Source organism: Choloepus didactylus, chromosome 1, assembly GCF_015220235.1.
Source record: "Choloepus didactylus isolate mChoDid1 chromosome 1, mChoDid1.pri, whole genome shotgun sequence".
Classification (NCBI taxonomy): Eukaryota; Metazoa; Chordata; class Mammalia; order Pilosa; family Megalonychidae; genus Choloepus; species Choloepus didactylus.
The window spans coordinates 239,532,517-239,549,345 of NC_051307.1; the positions used below are offsets into that span (position 1 = coordinate 239,532,517).

Consider the following 16,829-nt stretch of genomic DNA (forward strand, 5'->3'; position numbering starts at 1 on the left):
CCCCGCGCTCACCTTACGTGGCCGCAGATTCGCCACAAACGGCCCGGCGCCCCTGGGCCCCGAGTACCGTGATTTCAGTCCCCAGAAACTCAACTCGGAGATGGAGGGTGCCAGAGAAGCTCTTTGGGGTATTCAGCAGGCCTTCCGAATCCCGGAGAATGGCCCCTTGTGCCTCAGCGGGCGGGCGGGGGTCCATAACGAAAGTGCAGCTCGACAGTGCCGCGACGCCGCGTTTACCCTGCGCAGACGCCGTCGCCGCCGCCGCTGCTGCCGCCGCTGCCACTACCTTTGCCGCCACCGTCTGTGCCGCCGCGGTCCCCGCGCTGCCTTCAGGAGCCTCTATTGTTCAAGCGGCATCGTGTCCCGGGGCCGGGCCCACGAAACGGGTGGCGGCCAGCCGCGGCCGAAGGAGTCGAAACACCCGGGTGCCGGCAGGACCCGGAGCGGCAGGGGTCAGCGCGGGAATCCCGGGAACCCGGGGCCAGAGCGCTGGGTGGCGGGGGGCCGCGGTGGCGAGGTCTGCGGTCCCTGGAGTTGGGGTTCCCCCTTCCCGGCCCGTCTTTACCCGCCGGCCTCCCCAAGAGGGGTCGGAGCCCCGGCGGGCGCCCTCGGCGATGAGCCCGGACTCGAGGTGGCCGGTGAGTGCAAGCTGGGGACGGGAGTGGCCGCCGGGGAATGGGTAAGCTACTTTCGCGGAGCGCGCACTGAGTCGCCTGACCCCCTCGGGCCACTCCAGTGGGAGAACTGAGAGTGCGTTCGCTTCTCGCCGGCATTCCCGGGCAACAGTGTATCTTGCTTCGGCTGCCTGGGCCAATGGCCGGAAGGGAGCTTTGTTTAACTTGTTACACTTCGGCAAAGGGGAAACGTCGCCGCATCCGGGAGAGGGCTGCGGGCATCGCCGGGGCCAGGGTTGGTCCCTCCGGCCCCCGCCCCCCACTTCCTCCGGACCCCCGAGTTAAGGGGCAGGTGCGGCTGTCCTACTCCTGGGCCCCGGGTCCTCCCCGCGGGCCTTCAGGTCTAAGTTCTCGTCTCCCTCCCCTGTGCCTTTGCCGCTGCGTCCCGGCGGGACGTCTGCCAGGGGTGCTCTGCTACTTTGGGAGCCAGGGCGGCAAAACGCAGCGTTCACCGGGGACCCAGCATCGAAAGAGGAGAGCTTGTTTGTTCCTTTGGTTGGTTTGCGTTTAAAGACACAGCTGCAGGTAGGAAGTGGAAGCGAGGTGGAGTTGAAATGTGTAGCTGACTCAATGTGGAAGTCAGGGGCTGTTGACAAGAGGGGCGGAAGCAGTCCACTTGCCTGGGGTAACCTGTAGGAGGAGAGAGGCCAAGAGGGGTCACTGTTTGTCAGGGAGCTCAGAGTGGCTTTGCCTGGGAGGGTGCCAAGCTGAACTGTTGAACCCAACTAGGCCAAGAGAAATTGGGCAGTCTCTGACCAAGCTGGGCGTCATGGGGGCTGGTACCATCTACTGTCTGCATTCACCCAGGAACATCGGGGAGGAGGTGTGGGGTGTGGGCCCTCATGGCCAGCATGGAGCTGAGTGTGTCTGGTTGTCATGTTCATGTTTGTACCCTTCTGGCCTGGCACTTCGTAGGCACTCAGTAAATGTTGCATGAATGAGTGAATTAAGAACTCAAATGTAAAACATGCCACTTACTGTCCCTGACTAAATGACCTCAGTTTTTATTTGCTCCCCCCAAGCCAGCCAGGGCATGGGTTCCCCCTAAAGGCCTCAGAAACAAAATGATTCATTCTGTAATCCTGTGATTTCTGCTAGAGTCCATGACCAAGTCTTTGGCTACCCATCTGAGCTTCTATATGGGCTAACACAAGCCTTTATCTCATCTCTTTTAGCTCCAAATCCGGTGGTCCCCTCATTCAACAGGTTATTTATTCCTTCACCAAAACTGAGTATTCAATATATGTCAGGTACTGGGGATGTAGAGATGGATAGGCTGTGGTGTCTGCACTATGCAAGCCCCCAGACTAGTGGGAGGAAACAAAGAACTTCCAGTGTGGTAAAGCCGTGGTAGAGGTGAGAATGGAATGCTATGGACACACAACTCCCCATGGGAAAGTCAAAGAAGTTATAACGGAAGTGACATTTGGGCTGGGTTTTGAAGAATGAGTAGGAGCCATACCAAATTGAGATCATCTTGCAGAAATGAGAGGAATGTCAAGTTGCTGAGTGTAGACAGAAGCCCAGGTGTACCTGGTGAAAGGAGTCTGGAAAGGAGAACTAGAACCAGACAGTGAAAGAAGGGCCTTGAATGCCATCCTAGCGAATTTGAATATTATCCTGAAGGAAGTAGGGAGCATCTGGAGACATTTCATCAAGAGATTGATATGATCTTTGTTATATGGTAGAAAGATCATTCTGCATCATGTGAAGTAAGGCTAGAGGATTTGAAACCTAGGCCAGGATGACTAGGCAAGAAGAGATGAGGGCCTAGACTAGAGCCATGGTGGAAGAGATGGCATTTGCAAATGCTGTAGAGGGATGGCCAGGGCGTAGTGACCCTTGGGGAGAGGGAGGCCTAGAGGGAGTGGGGTCTCTGGTGCAGGTAGCCAGGAATCCCATCCCAGTCTTACGCTAACTGATCTCTGCATTCTAGATGTGACAGCATGGGGGTGGACTTCGACGTGAAGACTTTCTGCCACAACTTGCGGGCAACTAAGCCTCCATATGAGTGTCCCGTGGAGACCTGCCGCAAGGTCTACAAGAGCTACAGTGGCATCGAATACCACCTATATCACTATGACCATGACAACCCACCACCCCCTCAGCAGACTCCGCTCCGCAAGCACAAGAAGAAGGGGCGCCAGTCACGCCCAGCCAATAAGCAGTCGCCCAGCCCGTCGGAGGTGTCACAGTCACCGGGCCATGAGGTGATGAGCTACGCACAGGCCCAGCGCATGGTAGAGGTGGACCTGCATGGCCGGGTCCATCGCATCAGCATCTTTGACAACCTGGATGTGGTGTCAGAAGATGAAGAGGCTCCTGAGGAGGCCCCCGAGAATGGCAGCAACAAGGAGAACACTGAGACACCAGCTGCTACTCCTAAGTCAGGCAAGCATAAGAACAAGGAGAAGCGCAAGGACTCCAACCATCACCATCACCATAATGCTTCTGCAAGCACCACTCCTAAGCTGCCAGAGGTGGTATACCGGGAGCTAGAGCAGGACACCCCTGATGCCCCGCCCCGTCCAACTTCCTATTACCGGTAAGGCCACACCATCCCCCAGCTCTGGAAAATGGATCAAGTGTACTGGTCCTGCCAGGGCAGGGAAAGGAAATGTGCTCCAGCTAACAATAATGGCACTTACTGTACACTGCCACATGCTTTATAGTCATTCCCTCATTTTATTCTCAAAACAGCTCTTTCAGGTAGATATTGTTCTCTTTGCACAGATGAGGAAACCACCATCTAGAAAGGAGACCAGGCTTGTCACAAATCACATGCCAGTAGAGCTGAACTAGGATTCACACCCAGAGCTGCGGTATTTTCCCTGTATCAAAGATCCTGTTCCTTATCCCTGAACCTCTCTACTCACTCACTCTGTGATCTTGGGCAACTCATCCAACTTCTGGTTTTCTAGTAATCCCATCTAGTAAACCCCTTTTTACTTTGGTAAAAAGCTAGGTACACTGATTTCATAAGGTTTATAAATTTGCAGAGGTAATTTTCCCATTATTTCTTCTGCTGTTGTCATCCATCCTTTAGGATCTTAAGCATAATTTCCGTTGCCTTGTGTTTTGTACTCCTCCAATGTCCCTTTTATTTATTTCATTTAATTGTTTCTTTGTACCCCCCCTTCCTTCCAAACATTAGTCACAGTGGCTCTTAATTAAAGACACAGGTAGAATAAAACTAAATTCCTTTAACGTGAGGTAAAACATGAGGAAGGGCTAGTGAAGATGCATTCAGAAACCCTAGCTGAAGGATGGTACAAAAACTAAATGTGAAACTTAGCTCTGAGAGTCTTGCCATCCAAGGCAAAGAAGGCATTATGATGAGGAGTTAAGTAGCAATCCTTGTTGTCAATTAACCAGAAGGCCTGATCTCTGAGGATTTGTCATAAAGGTTATTATATGAAAGGCAGATTTTACCAAAAGTGCCATCTACATGATATATGTTAAATCATAGTTTTTAAAAAGCAGATCTGTGAGAACCCAAGTGATATGGCCCAGTATGTCACTTTCCTCTCCCGTTTGATTTATAGCCAGTGTCCCTCTTCCTCTTTTCTGATCTTGTATCTGTTCAGCCCAGCTCCACTTCTGACTTGCCACGATCTCTCTTTCTGTTAGCACTGACTGCTTTGCCAACCCCCACTCCCTATCCCCCAGACTCCTCTCTGAGCCACCCCTCACTCCTAACAGCTCTTCAGCTCTCTCTGTTCTGATAGGCAGCCCAAGCCCAGCTTATTCAGCTCCTTCACTTCCTCCTGCTCAAATCACTCTGCCTCCTGAGGATCAGACCTTCCCTCCAGGGCAGCAGCTCTTACCTGGTGTGTTGCAATCCAGTTGGGGAGATGTATTATGTTGCATTTGTTACTACTGTTAGCAGAACTGCCCAAGTTTTGGAAATGACTTACTTTTTTTATAAATCAGAGAAGATCTGAGGTCCTCTCTCTAATAACATCACGTTTTCTTGCTTGCATTCTGATATCCTTTCTTGGGGTGGGGTATGGCACAGGGAGGGAGTGGCATGTCATCTGGTAGTAAGGAATTGTATGTAACATGCAGACTACCTTGTATGCACCACAGTCTGTAATCTGGGTGCTCTGTGTGAGTGGGTTATACATCATCACATTATGTCAGGTGTGTAATGGCAGAGAAAAGGTTAAGAACTGGTGCTCAAGAAAGCTGCTCCCAAGGCCTGGAAGGGACTGGATGGTTCACACTAGTCCTGTGACCCACCCTCATTCAAAGATGAAGACACTGCAGTAACCTTAGGGAAGAGGTAAAGAGCTAAGAAGTGGCTCCCTCTAGACACAGTGTTTTAGTCTCTTTCCTCCCTTCTACCTCAAAAATGTGTGGTGAATCAGACAGTGTTCTTGCCTCTTTCCAGTACTGGAGGAGTTAGATACATAAATAGCTACAGTACAAGGCAAGGGGGGTAAGGGCTACACAAAAGCTAATAACAAAGCTAACATTTATTGAGTATTTGCTCCTTGCCAGGCACTGTTCTAAGCATTTTACTTGTATTAACTCATTTAATGCTCATGACAGCTGTGTGAAATAGGTTCAAAGTACCATCATGAGGAGACTGAGGCCCAGGGGGGATTAGGTCACTTGCTTACCATCATCCAGAGCCCAGGCAGTTTGGATCCAGGGCTTAGGCTTGCCTGGCCTGCTGTGGCAGCCAGAACCCTGTTTCCCATGTGAAGAGGGGAGGGGAGGGACAAGAATTGACATTTATCTGGGCTCTGCTGTGTACCACTTGATTTAGCCCAATCATTTTTGTAATTCCATTTAATCCTGACAGCATCTTTGTGAGTAGGTGGTATTGTCTTCATTCTATCATCAATGAAACTGAGGTCCAGAAAAGAACACTAATGTCCTAACAGCCACAAAGTAGCAGAGACAGGATTTAAATCTGGGTTTGTTTGGAGCCAAAGTCCTGTTCTTTCCATTGACTCCTTTAGCTTCACAGTACCAGCATCCACGCCACTCAGCATGGCGGGGGTGTGGGGAGCCTGCTCTGTATCACAGGCACCTGGAGTGGCCCTCAGCTCCAGGCCTATTGTCCCACTGAGTGTGTAGCAGAGGTAAGAGCTCTTGGGCTGAAATTTGAATACCAGCTCTGCCACTTCCTGGTTGTGTGACGTAATTTTGTTGAACAGTTAATTAACCTCTTGAAACTTCAGTTTCCTCATTTGTAAAATGGGCGTAATAAGAATATTGACCCTATAGCTATGGTGAGAATTAAATGTAACAGCTCAGCACAATGCCTGGTTTGTAGTAAATGCTCAGTATATCTTAGCTATAATGACTGTTATCTCCCAAGGCTAACCAGAGAACAAACATAGCAAATTAAGTACCTAGAGTTTGAGGGAGCCCTAAGTTGATGCTTTGACTGAAAGACCTGTGGTCCTTCTTACAGTCAGGGCCCTGCCAGCTGATGCTAAATCGACTTGTATTTAATTTACAAGTGACGCCCAAGGACCTTCTTTCCCCTGACTCTTCACTGTCATCCAGATCACCCTAGTGGGTCATAGCTGCCCACCCACCTCACTTCATGAGTCTAGCTGAACCTCTGCACCCCAAGGGAGGTGGTGTCATCTGGCAGCTAGGACGTGAGCTTTGGAATTGGCCAACCTCGGTTCACATCCCGCTCTTCCACTTTCTCACTACTGAGCTGGGACAAGCAAATTAACCTTTCCAGGCCTTAGGTTTCCTTCTCTATAAAATGTGACAGTGGTCACAGGTACCTATAATACCTACCTGGGGTTAAGGTGAGGGTGAAATGACACAACACGTGCAGTCACAGACCTGGCACAGTAAGTGCTTAGCAAATGTAACTAATTGTCTTTGAAGGAAGGAAATCTCAACTATATAATGCTGAGCTGCATGTGTGTGCACTGTAGGTATATCGAGAAGTCAGCAGAGGAGCTGGATGAGGAGGTAGAGTATGACATGGATGAGGAGGATTACATCTGGCTAGACATCATGAATGAGCGGCGGAAGACAGAGGGCGTGAGTCCCATCCCACAGGAGATCTTTGAGTATCTAATGGACCGGCTGGAGAAGGAGTCATACTTTGAAAGCCACAATAAAGGTGACCCTAATGCACTAGTGGACGAGGATGCTGTGTGCTGTATCTGCAATGATGGTGAGTGCCAGAACAGCAATGTCATCCTTTTCTGTGACATGTGCAACCTGGCCGTGCACCAGGAGTGCTACGGTGTTCCTTACATCCCTGAGGGCCAGTGGCTGTGCCGCCGCTGCCTGCAGTCACCCTCCCGTGCCGTGGACTGCGCCTTGTGCCCCAACAAGGGTGGTGCCTTCAAGCAGACAGATGACGGGCACTGGGCCCATGTGGTGTGTGCCCTGTGGATCCCTGAGGTCTGCTTTGCCAACACGGTCTTCCTAGAGCCTATTGACAGCATTGAGCACATCCCACCGGCTCGCTGGAAGCTCACCTGCTACATTTGCAAACAGCGGGGTTCAGGAGCCTGCATCCAATGTCACAAGGCCAACTGCTACACTGCCTTCCATGTGACATGCGCCCAGCAAGCCGGCCTTTACATGAAGATGGAGCCTGTGAGGGAGACGGGTGCCAATGGAACTTCCTTCAGCGTCCGCAAGACAGCCTACTGCGACATCCACACACCCCCAGGCTCAGCGCGCCGTCTGCCTGCCCTGTCCCACAGTGAAGGTGAGGAGGACGAGGACGAAGAGGAGGATGAGGGTAAGGGCTGGAGCTCAGAGAAGGTCAAGAAGGCCAAGGCCAAGTCCCGGATCAAGATGAAGAAGGCACGGAAGATCCTGGCAGAGAAGCGGGCAGCAGCACCTGTTGTTTCAGTGCCCTGCATCCCGCCACACAGGTATGCGGAGTGCAGGTGGGCAGGCGTGTAAGGGAAGAAGCACCCTCCTGGGGAGGAATGGATGGGCCCCAGAGTGGAGTGGCAGGGCTGAGTTACCTTACAGTTAGTAACTGCACAAAAGTAAAAACAACAGAATTCCAGAAAGAGCTATCTCTGGCAAGCCACCGTAATCTGGCAGACCTAACGGATGTTTTACACTGCCATTCATTTTGATGGTGGAATTTGTTAAGTGAAGAGGAAAGAGGATGGGATAGCCACTAGCCACCAAGGAGAGATGGAATGAAAAGGAGAGAAGTGGTTACTGCCACTCATTTGGGCTGTGATCACCAGATATTTTCAACTCCTTCTTGTGCTATTTAGTTGATTTACTATAGTTTACTGTGCCATACACTTGAACTTGATCTTAAATCTTCTAGGGTATCCCAGGGCTAGAAATTTCTCTGGGCTGCAGTGACAAGAGCAATTTTAGGGGCAGAGCTCCCTGACCCTCTGGTTTACAGGATTGGGTAAAGATGCTGCTTTAGTGCTGGGAGCTTGGCTTCCTGCCTGCTGAGGTGCCATGTGTAGGACCCTTTGCTCCTCTTTACCTTCAGCCCAGTGTCTCAGGCCTTTTTGACAAGATATTTATTCCCCGTTCTGCTGCATTCAGGAACTCTTTCTAGCCAGAGACCCAGTTCTGCTTAAGAGAAGCAGGGCCTAGCAGGTTATTCTCTTCATTCTCCTGCTTCCCAGGCTCAGCAAAATCACCAACCGCCTAACTATCCAGAGAAAGAGCCAGTTCATGCAGAGGCTGCACAGCTACTGGACACTGAAGAGGCAGTCACGGAACGGTGTTCCACTGCTACGTCGCCTGCAGACACATCTGCAATCTCAGAGGAACTGTGACCAAGTTGGGGTACTGTGTCAGATTCCCTGTGGGTTCTGGATACTGGTGATAGAGGGAAGAGGACAGAGAGAGATTTGCAACTGTGGTTTCTATTATCAGAAGGCTTAGGCTGTTTCCTCCTTTAAGCTGCTCTCAAACCAAGCTCAGGATGAAATCTTTACAGGTTATGAGCTTGATGGAAGAGCATAGTTCCCATATGTTCATTCATTCACTCAACAAACATTTACTAAGGATATGCTTTGTGCCAGGCCCTGGGGACATAAAGATTGAATGGTTCCCACTTTAGCTGGTATGCCTGCCAGTAAGACACTGTGCTCCCTCCTTTGTCTCAGTTGGCAGACCCAAGTTCCCTTGAGCTCTCTCCTCCCCCTCACTATCTCCTATTCCCCCCTTTGACTCTACAGAGGGACTGTGAAGATAAGAACTGGGCCCTCAAAGAACAGCTCAAGTCCTGGCAGCGGCTCCGGCATGACCTGGAGCGAGCTCGTCTGCTGGTGGAACTGATCCGCAAGCGGGAGAAGCTCAAAAGGGAGACGGTAAGTACTACTGGACCAGCCCTATTTTACAGAGGAGAAAACACCCAAGAGAAGACAAAGCATGTATCCCATAGCCAGGAAGCAACAGGGCTGATGCTGGAGTCACACTGATGCTGTCAGTGTACTCTCAGACCTACTGGAAGCAGAATATCACAAGGGAGCACGAATGGAACCCCAAATTCGGTGATACAAGTAGCTGTGGAAGAAATTCAAGGAAGGGGAAGGCCAGAGTAGTTGGGAAAAGTTTCACTGGGTGAAGCCTTGAAGAGTTGGTAGACCTGAGTGAATCTCAGCATGCTGTGGGAGTGGGAAAGAAGATGAGTTCCCAAGCCAGCTTTGGGATCAACTCCTCAGACCTCTCTGCCAGGAGACTGGCCTGGGCCTGGCTGATAGGGCCTTTATGTGTGTCAGATCAAGGTCCAACAGATCGCCATGGAGATGCAGCTGACGCCTTTCCTCATCCTCCTTCGCAAAACCTTGGAGCAGCTCCAAGAGAAGGACACAGGCAACATCTTTAGCGAGCCGGTCCCTCTGTCTGAGGTAACCGAATTGGACGAAGTAAGAATCCCTTCCCCTCACTCCACCTTTTTGTTCCTCTCCCAGTTGGACCCCTGCTAAAGGTCTGGGCCAGGGACTAGGAGGGGACCCTGAAGAAAGGGGTTGGTGGCTCTGGGGCAGGATGAACTGGAGCCACATGCATCACCTGGACTCTGTCTTGTCCCTGTTATACCCCAAGGGCCCAGAATGGGAGGCAATCTGCACTCCTTCCCCAGAGGCAGGGACTGAGTCTGCCAAATGAATAATCCCAGGGCAGGAAGACACTTTCGGGGTGCTGAACCCTAGAACGGAGACTTTAGAAGGCTCAGCACCTAAAGAACCAACTCTGAAGCCCTAGGTCCTGACTGGCAGACTCTTCTTTCTAAAAGGTATAAAATGAGAGGCCTAAAAGCAATAGCCTCTTTTTAAGTCTTAATGATAAGTAAAAAGAGATAGAGGAATGCAAGGTGGTGTTATTTTCAGAGGAGTCTTCTAGCCATTTTCTTATTGAAACCTCACGTGGCTCTAGGAGGGAGATCTAGTATTTTTATCACCATTTTCCAGGAGAAGAAAAGAAGGTCCAGAGAGGTTAAGAGACTTGCCAAGGTCACACAGTTAGTGACTGGTAAAGTCGGGACTAAAATCCAGCTCTCCTTGCCCCTATGCGATATGTCTGCCTGTGGTGGGAGGAGGTTACTAGATGCATTTCTGGGGTTTGTTAGGATCGGGGGTTCAGAGGGAGCAAGGGTCATATCTCCATTTAGCCACACCTGCCCTGCTCTCCCAGGTTCCTGACTACCTAGATCACATCAAAAAGCCCATGGACTTTTTCACCATGAAGCAAAACTTGGAGGCTTACCGCTACCTGAACTTTGATGATTTCGAGGAGGACTTCAACCTCATCGTCAGCAACTGCCTCAAGTACAATGCCAAGGACACCATCTTCTACCGGGCAGCAGTGCGGCTCCGTGAGCAGGGTGGTGCTGTGCTCCGCCAGGCCCGGCGTCAGGCAGAAAAAATGGGCATTGACTTTGAGACGGGCATGCATATCCCCCACAGTCTGACTGGAGACGAGGCCCCACACCACACCGAAGATGGTGGGTGATAAGTCACATACATAGAGGCCAATGCCAGGGATGGACAGCTTTCCCGAAGTCCCCTCCTGGGAGCAGGCAGTGTAGGCAGGAAGCAGCCAGGCTGAGCAGTGGCGAGCTAGCCCTAAGAATGCTCCCTGAGAATCCAGACTGGGTGGATGAATAGCAGTGCCCACCATTCCATGTATTGGTCCTGCCATTTTACAACCATTCCTGGTGAGAAGCTGAGGTGGGAAGAGTATGGGTTTCTTGCTGCCTTCCCAGGTTCCAGGGGCCCAGAGCACTGCCCTCAGTCTGACCTTTTCCCTCCTTACCCCCTCCCTAGCAGCAGAGGAAGAGCGGCTTTGCCTGCTAGAAAACCAGAAGCACCTGCCAGTGGAAGAGCAGCTGAAATTGCTGCTGGAGCGACTGAACGAGGTGAATGCCAGCAAGCAGAGCGTTGGCCGCTCAAGGCGTGCAAAGATGATCAAGAAAGAAATGACGGCGTTGCGGCGGAAGCTTGCCCACCAGCGGGAGACTGGCCGGGATGGGCCTGAGCGGTATGGCCCCTCAAGCCGGGGCAGTATGACACCCCACCCAGCAGCCTGTGACAAGGATGGGCAGACAGACAGTGCCGCTGAAGAGAGCAGCAGCCAGGAGACAAGCAAAGGTCTGAACCCCTTGGCCAGATGGACCCCATAGAAGCCAGACTTTGGCTCTGCAGCACACACTGTCTGCTGCCATCCCCCAGGCAGAGGTCCCTCCTGCACAGCTAGCTGTGCTTTTTCCCTCGCTTCCCAGTCAGGGGCCTGTTAGCTGCCTCTCTGATATGTTTACAAGAGGACAGTGTTTCCATTTCCATGTCTCTGAGATCATCTCCCCAATTATAGCTGGAGTTATCGTCTTGTACACCCAGGGCAAGACCCTGGACATACACCTTTCCCACATCAGGCCCCTCACCAACTCTTCCTTCTCTCTTTCTCTACTCCAGGCCTGGGTCCCAACATGTCCTCAACCCCCGCACATGAAGTGGGCAGGAGAACCTCAGTTCTGTTCTCCAAAAAGAACCCGAAGACAGCTGGACCGCCCAAGAGGCCGGGTCGGCCCCCAAAAAACCGGGAGAGCCAGATGACCCCCAGCCATGGAGGCAGTCCTGTGGGGCCCCCCCAGCTCCCCATCATGGGCTCCCTGCGTCAGCGCAAGCGGGGTAGGAGCCCCCGACCCAGTTCGAGCTCAGACAGCGACAGTGATAAGTCCACAGAAGACCCCCCAATGGGTGAGCCTCACCATCACCCAGCCCCCCAAGAGAGTGAGCAAAGCTGCCATTCTTCCCAGCATAACTCCCAGCCATCCCTTCATTTGCCCATTAAATGTCAGAACTAGAAGGACGCTTAGGAATCCTTTAATTCTACCCTCTCATGTTACAGATGGGTAACTTGAGGCCCAAAGACAATGGCCCTGCCAAATTCCCTTCCAGGACCCCCTCCATTGTATCACTTCACCTTTTCTCTTTTCATCCTCTTTGGGCATCTCCTGCCCTTTAAGCCATTTGTGTCCTGAGGCCAGTAACTGCCAAGGGAGCTGTGAGGGGTGGGGCAGGGCTGTGGCCAACTATAGTGGACACTTCCCAGAACTAGCTCTGCTGGCCAAGGTGGGAGGAGTTTTCCAGCACAGAAGGGGAGCCCAAGTCCTAAGTCCCTACCACCCCCATGCCCTCTCTGATCTACATCTTCCTGACTGTTCCCTTTCTTCCTCATCCTCCCCTCAACCAAGACTTACCAGCCAATGGCTTCAGCAGTGGAAACCAGCCAGTGAAGAAGAGTTTCTTGGTGTATCGTAATGACTGCAGCCTTCCCCGGAGCAGCTCAGACTCTGAGTCCAGCAGCAGTAGCAGCAGCAGCGCAGCCTCAGACCGGACCAGGTACCATCTCTCCAGATCAAGGCTAGGCTCCAGGGATGTCCTTCCAGGACTCATGGGCCTTTCTGGATTTCCTTATTGGAAACAGGTGGCAGCCATATCAGCCTAGATTAAGATTGCTCAAATCCAAGGTTCTCTGCAAAATAAAAGGGATAGATCAGGGTGTCACCATAATGGAACTGAGGGAACCATCCAGGGTTGAGCTGCCAGTTTAGAACAGAAGGTGTAAAGTGGCCTGTGGTCTGGATTTGGCCTGCAGACATTTTGTTTGGCTAGCATGGTGTTTTTAAAAAAATGAACCCAGAAATGTCAAGAAAAATTCCCAGTTTCTGATTCTCTTTAAAAAGCAGAAGGTCTGGCAAATTGGGCCAGTGTTGCCAAGTGGCACCATGATAACAGGATGGAACTGGGTACAGGCCGCTACTTCAGGTAGAGCATGCACATGTCCCTACCATTGTTACACACAATCCACTTCCATCAGTCATATCATCAGCTGGCCCCTGAAGGCATTTGAGTTTGAAACTTACGTAACCCTGCTTTCCAAATGTCTAGGACCCTGGGGGCTTAAAGAGGAGACACCCACCATGCCATTCCTCACCCCTCCCCTTCCCTTGAGCTGAGCCTCTGGTGTTTTGCTTACAGCACAACGCCCTCAAAACAAGGTCGGGGCAAGCCCTCCTTCTCTCGGGGCACATTCCCTGAGGACAGCAGTGAGGATACCTCAGGCACTGAGAACGAGGCCTACTCCGTGGGTACTGGCCGCGGCGTGGGCCACAGCAGTAAGTATCCTCACCCAAGGCCAGGGATCCCCAGGACCCAGCATCAGGGCCTCACCAGCCCTCCAGCTGCTGATCCATCCCCTCTCTCCCATTCCTGTGAAGTGGTGAGGAAGAGTCTGGGTCGGGGAACTGGCTGGCTGTCGGAGGATGAGGACTCCCCCCTGGATGCTCTCGACCTTGTATGGGCCAAATGCCGAGGGTATCCATCGTACCCAGCTCTGGTAGGCTTCCACTTCCTCTGTCATGCCCCTTGCCTTCCAACCCCAAAATGCAGGTTTTTCCTACACACTGCCGAGCTGCAGAGAACAGGGTTGGTTCCTTGGCAGATAGGCTAGAGGCAGATGCAGCTTGAGTGCACTCAGAGGCCCCCACTCACTTTCTCTATCTCCCTCTTTCCATTACTCCCTGAGCTCTGAAATAATTCAGTATGGGAAAAAGCCAAGGAAATTTGGGAAGAAGCACTGCAGTCTTAGCAGCATGATAAGCTTTTTCTGTCCCTATTTCAGAGATAGTCTCCAAATTCTTGGGCTGGGCAGGCTCTGGGGAGAAAGTGGACTGAACAAAACCAGGCTCTTATTACACCTTCAGATCATTGATCCAAAGATGCCCAGGGAGGGTATGTTCCACCATGGGGTTCCCATCCCTGTACCCCCACTGGAGGTGCTGAAACTTGGGGAGCAGATGACCCAGGAAGCCCGAGAGCATCTCTACCTCGTCCTCTTCTTTGACAACAAGCGAACCTGGTAAGGGAAGAGGGGAGCATTTGGTGTGACTCATAGCCAGATGCAACCTTGTGCGGTATGGGGGCAGGCTGCCAGACATCTCAAAGCAACAGATAGACCGAGCTATCACACTATCACAAACCAGTGGGAGAGGGACTTAAGTCTTTGAGCAAAAGGGTTATGTTGACCATGAGGCTAAGAGAGTGAGTGGGCAGCAGCTGACAAACAGCTGTAGCTAGGAACCTGAGGACCATCAGTGACTGTAACAAATACGGGGATAGTTCCCCACTCTGACTCAGATGGCTTCTAGACTTAGTTTTCTCACCTCTGCCTCCATGGTGACAAGATGGGGATAAAGGAGGCATCAACTTCAGGCTTTGAGTCAGTGTTCTGTCACATTTATATATGTAGTCTTTTTGTTAATTGTCTAAGGATATATTTAGTGTCCGTGAAATCTGCCTCGAGCCTATGGGACAGCATAGCTATTTCAGGTTAGGTTAGGGCTACTTCTTCTTGTGCATAAATACCCTGTGGTTACTCCCTAGAATGACTGTTGATTCGACTCTTCATTACTAGACTGAGCAGTTCCTTGGGGGTAGGGACTATGTCTATTGATCTCTGTAACCCTAGTGCCCACCATGGAGCTTGGCCCAGAGAGAGTGCTCAGGGGGTGTTTCTGAATGAATGAAGGAGTGAGGAAGGCTGTTAACTTGTTGCTCTCCCTGAGATCATTTATTTGAACCTCACCTCATCCTACAGGCAGTGGCTGCCCAGGACTAAGCTGGTTCCTCTGGGTGTGAACCAGGACCTAGACAAGGAGAAGATGCTGGAGGGCCGGAAGTCCAATATCCGCAAATCAGTGCAGATCGCCTACCACAGGGCTCTGCAGCATCGCAGCAAGGTGCAGGGTGAGCAGAGCAGTGAGACCAGCGACAGTGACTGATACTGTCCAGCACAGCCCAAGCTACAGTGCCCTGTGACCTCTCTCCCCTCTGCTCACTGTCCTGGAGTGGCACTGGCCTCTGCACTGACTCATTCCTGGTCTTGGGGCCAGTCTCAGGGGAAGCTGGGTGGGGTAGGTCCCTCCCATCCTGAGTGCAGCTGGACTGTACAGAACACTCCATGGGCCCATGGTGGCTTTGGGCAAGGATAAAGGCAGTCCCACAGGTCAGAAAGAGCCCCAGAGACCTGATGGCATTGTAGGGCATGGTGGTGGACCAAGGTTAGGACACTGCATAAAACAGGCCATCCCACCACCTCTGCCTGCTCATGCCAGGAGAATCTATAACCGCTAGAGGCCTGGGGCCCCTGCAGGTGGTGAGGTGAGCGGGCATCTACCCAGCCCTAGCAGTGGGACTGATGTCTGTCCAGCCTAGAAGAGGGACACTAGGTGATCCCCTCCCCTGCTATTGTAAATACTGTAATTAACGGAGAATTTAAATTATTCTCATTTGTAACTGCGTTTCCGGGTCGCGCCAGAGTCATTTGGTACTAAAAAAAAGAAAAAAAGACTGGGGCTTGTCCCCACTCTCCTTCCCCTTCCCATAGATCCCTTACCTTTCAAACTGGTTTGTATTTATTTCAAAGGAAGAAAATATATTGATTCTTAGAAAATAAATGGTCTATTTGGAATTCTTGGTTCTTGCCTTCTGCTAGGGTGGAGGGGTTAAAAAAGGAAGGATTTGTCTCCCAGGGATGGTGAATAATTGGACCCAAGTGGTTGCTGGCTGCTGTGCATGCCGCATTTGTGAGACAATGAGAAAGATAACATGATAGCTTCCATTTCCCTTGCACTTATTGAGCGGCAGGTCCTGTGCTAAACACCTTTAGATACATGGTTTCATGAAATCCTTGCAATAACTATGGAGTAGGGTAATAGGGTGGTCATCCCCACAAAGACATTGGTTTAGAAAAATTGAGTAACTTGCCTAAGGTCCCACATCTAGGAAGTTGCAGAGTTAGGATTTGAATTTAGGTCTGCTTGTCTGCAAAGCTGGCTCTTAAACCAGGATGCCAACTGCTGGAGGAGTCAATTGCTGATTCCCCCTTGGACTTCAGATGCTTCAACTCCTTTGCCATTAGAATGGTCCAAATGCTTCAGCGTTCACTATAAATGTGATCTTCCCTGTCCCCCCTGCTTTGCTGGGGACAGAACAGGATGTAAAGGGTTGCTTTTCATTCATTCCCAACCTTGGCATCTTCTATACGATTCAACCAATATTTATTGAAAGAACGCCTTCCAAGTGCTAGGTACCTGTCAGGTCTATGCCTACAGAGGAAGAGCCAGTCTCAGGGAGAAGTAATTGCCCAAGGCCTTGCAGCTATTAAGGAGTGGAACTGAGACAGACTGCATTTGTCTCGTGTTGACCCGTGCTCTTGGTACATCGTGCTAGGTATTGTGGGTGGGACACAAAAGATCTTGCCGTCAAAAAACTTGCAGTCTAATCATTCGGATATAGTAATTAAAAATCACTATGCTAGAAAGTGAAAAAGGCCCATATAAAGTTCATGTCTCCCTGCCTTTTGTGCCTTTCTTCAAGAAGGGAAGAAATCAGACACTGGCAACTCGACTAGGCGGGCCGCCTCAGGACCACACATTTGTCCTTGGGGACTTTAAAACCCAAGCGTCAATTTAATGAGCTGCTGTTCTGGGCCTCTGGGCCCAGCCTTGGAGGCAGCCCCTACACAGCCCCATTTTGTGGGAGTGTGAAATGGTGGGAGTCTTGTTGAAGGATGCCCTGAGAATGGAGAGAGCAGCTCTGGCAGCTTGATAGCCCTGGTCAGGCCTCTAAAAGACAGTCTGTGAGGAGACCTTGGAAGGAAGCAGCTTAG

At 51.3% G+C, this 16,829-nt stretch overlaps 1 protein-coding gene across 10 annotated transcripts; it reads left to right on the forward strand.

The window, feature by feature from the left end:
• The first annotated feature begins 243 nt into the window (after positions 1-243).
• BRPF1 (bromodomain and PHD finger containing 1) lies at positions 244-15,629 on the forward strand. Of its 10 annotated transcripts, none has more exons than XM_037801161.1 (14): positions 250-638; positions 2,611-3,219; positions 6,587-7,546; positions 8,279-8,441; positions 8,837-8,968; positions 9,380-9,526; positions 10,293-10,602; positions 10,925-11,248; positions 11,570-11,854; positions 12,352-12,499; positions 13,139-13,275; positions 13,378-13,496; positions 13,864-14,018; positions 14,757-15,629. In XM_037801161.1, the coding sequence occupies exons 2-14, from the start codon at positions 2,621-2,623 to the stop codon at positions 14,938-14,940; spliced, it is 3,663 nt and encodes a 1,220-aa protein (XP_037657089.1). In that variant the 5' UTR covers positions 250-638; positions 2,611-2,620; the 3' UTR covers positions 14,941-15,629. The 10 variants fall into 10 exon arrangements, with proteins under 10 accessions (XP_037657121.1, XP_037657052.1, XP_037657129.1 ...); XM_037801166.1 differs by having other exon boundaries at positions 251-638; positions 10,928-11,248; XM_037801176.1 differs by having other exon boundaries at positions 251-638; positions 9,380-9,508.
• Positions 15,630-16,829: the final 1,200 nt, after the last annotated feature.

Excerpts from the sequence above, each read along its gene's own strand:
- BRPF1 (XM_037801124.1), top strand. The coding sequence starts at position 2,621 with ATGGGGGTGGACTTCGACGTGAAGACTTTCTGCCACAACTTGCGGGCA. Across the intron at positions 3,220-6,586 it reads CGTCCAACTTCCTATTACCG|GTATATCGAGAAGTCAGCAG; the intron begins GTAAGGCCACAC and ends TGTGCACTGTAG. Across the intron at positions 14,019-14,756 it reads TTTGACAACAAGCGAACCTG|GCAGTGGCTGCCCAGGACTA; the intron begins GTAAGGGAAGAG and ends CTCATCCTACAG.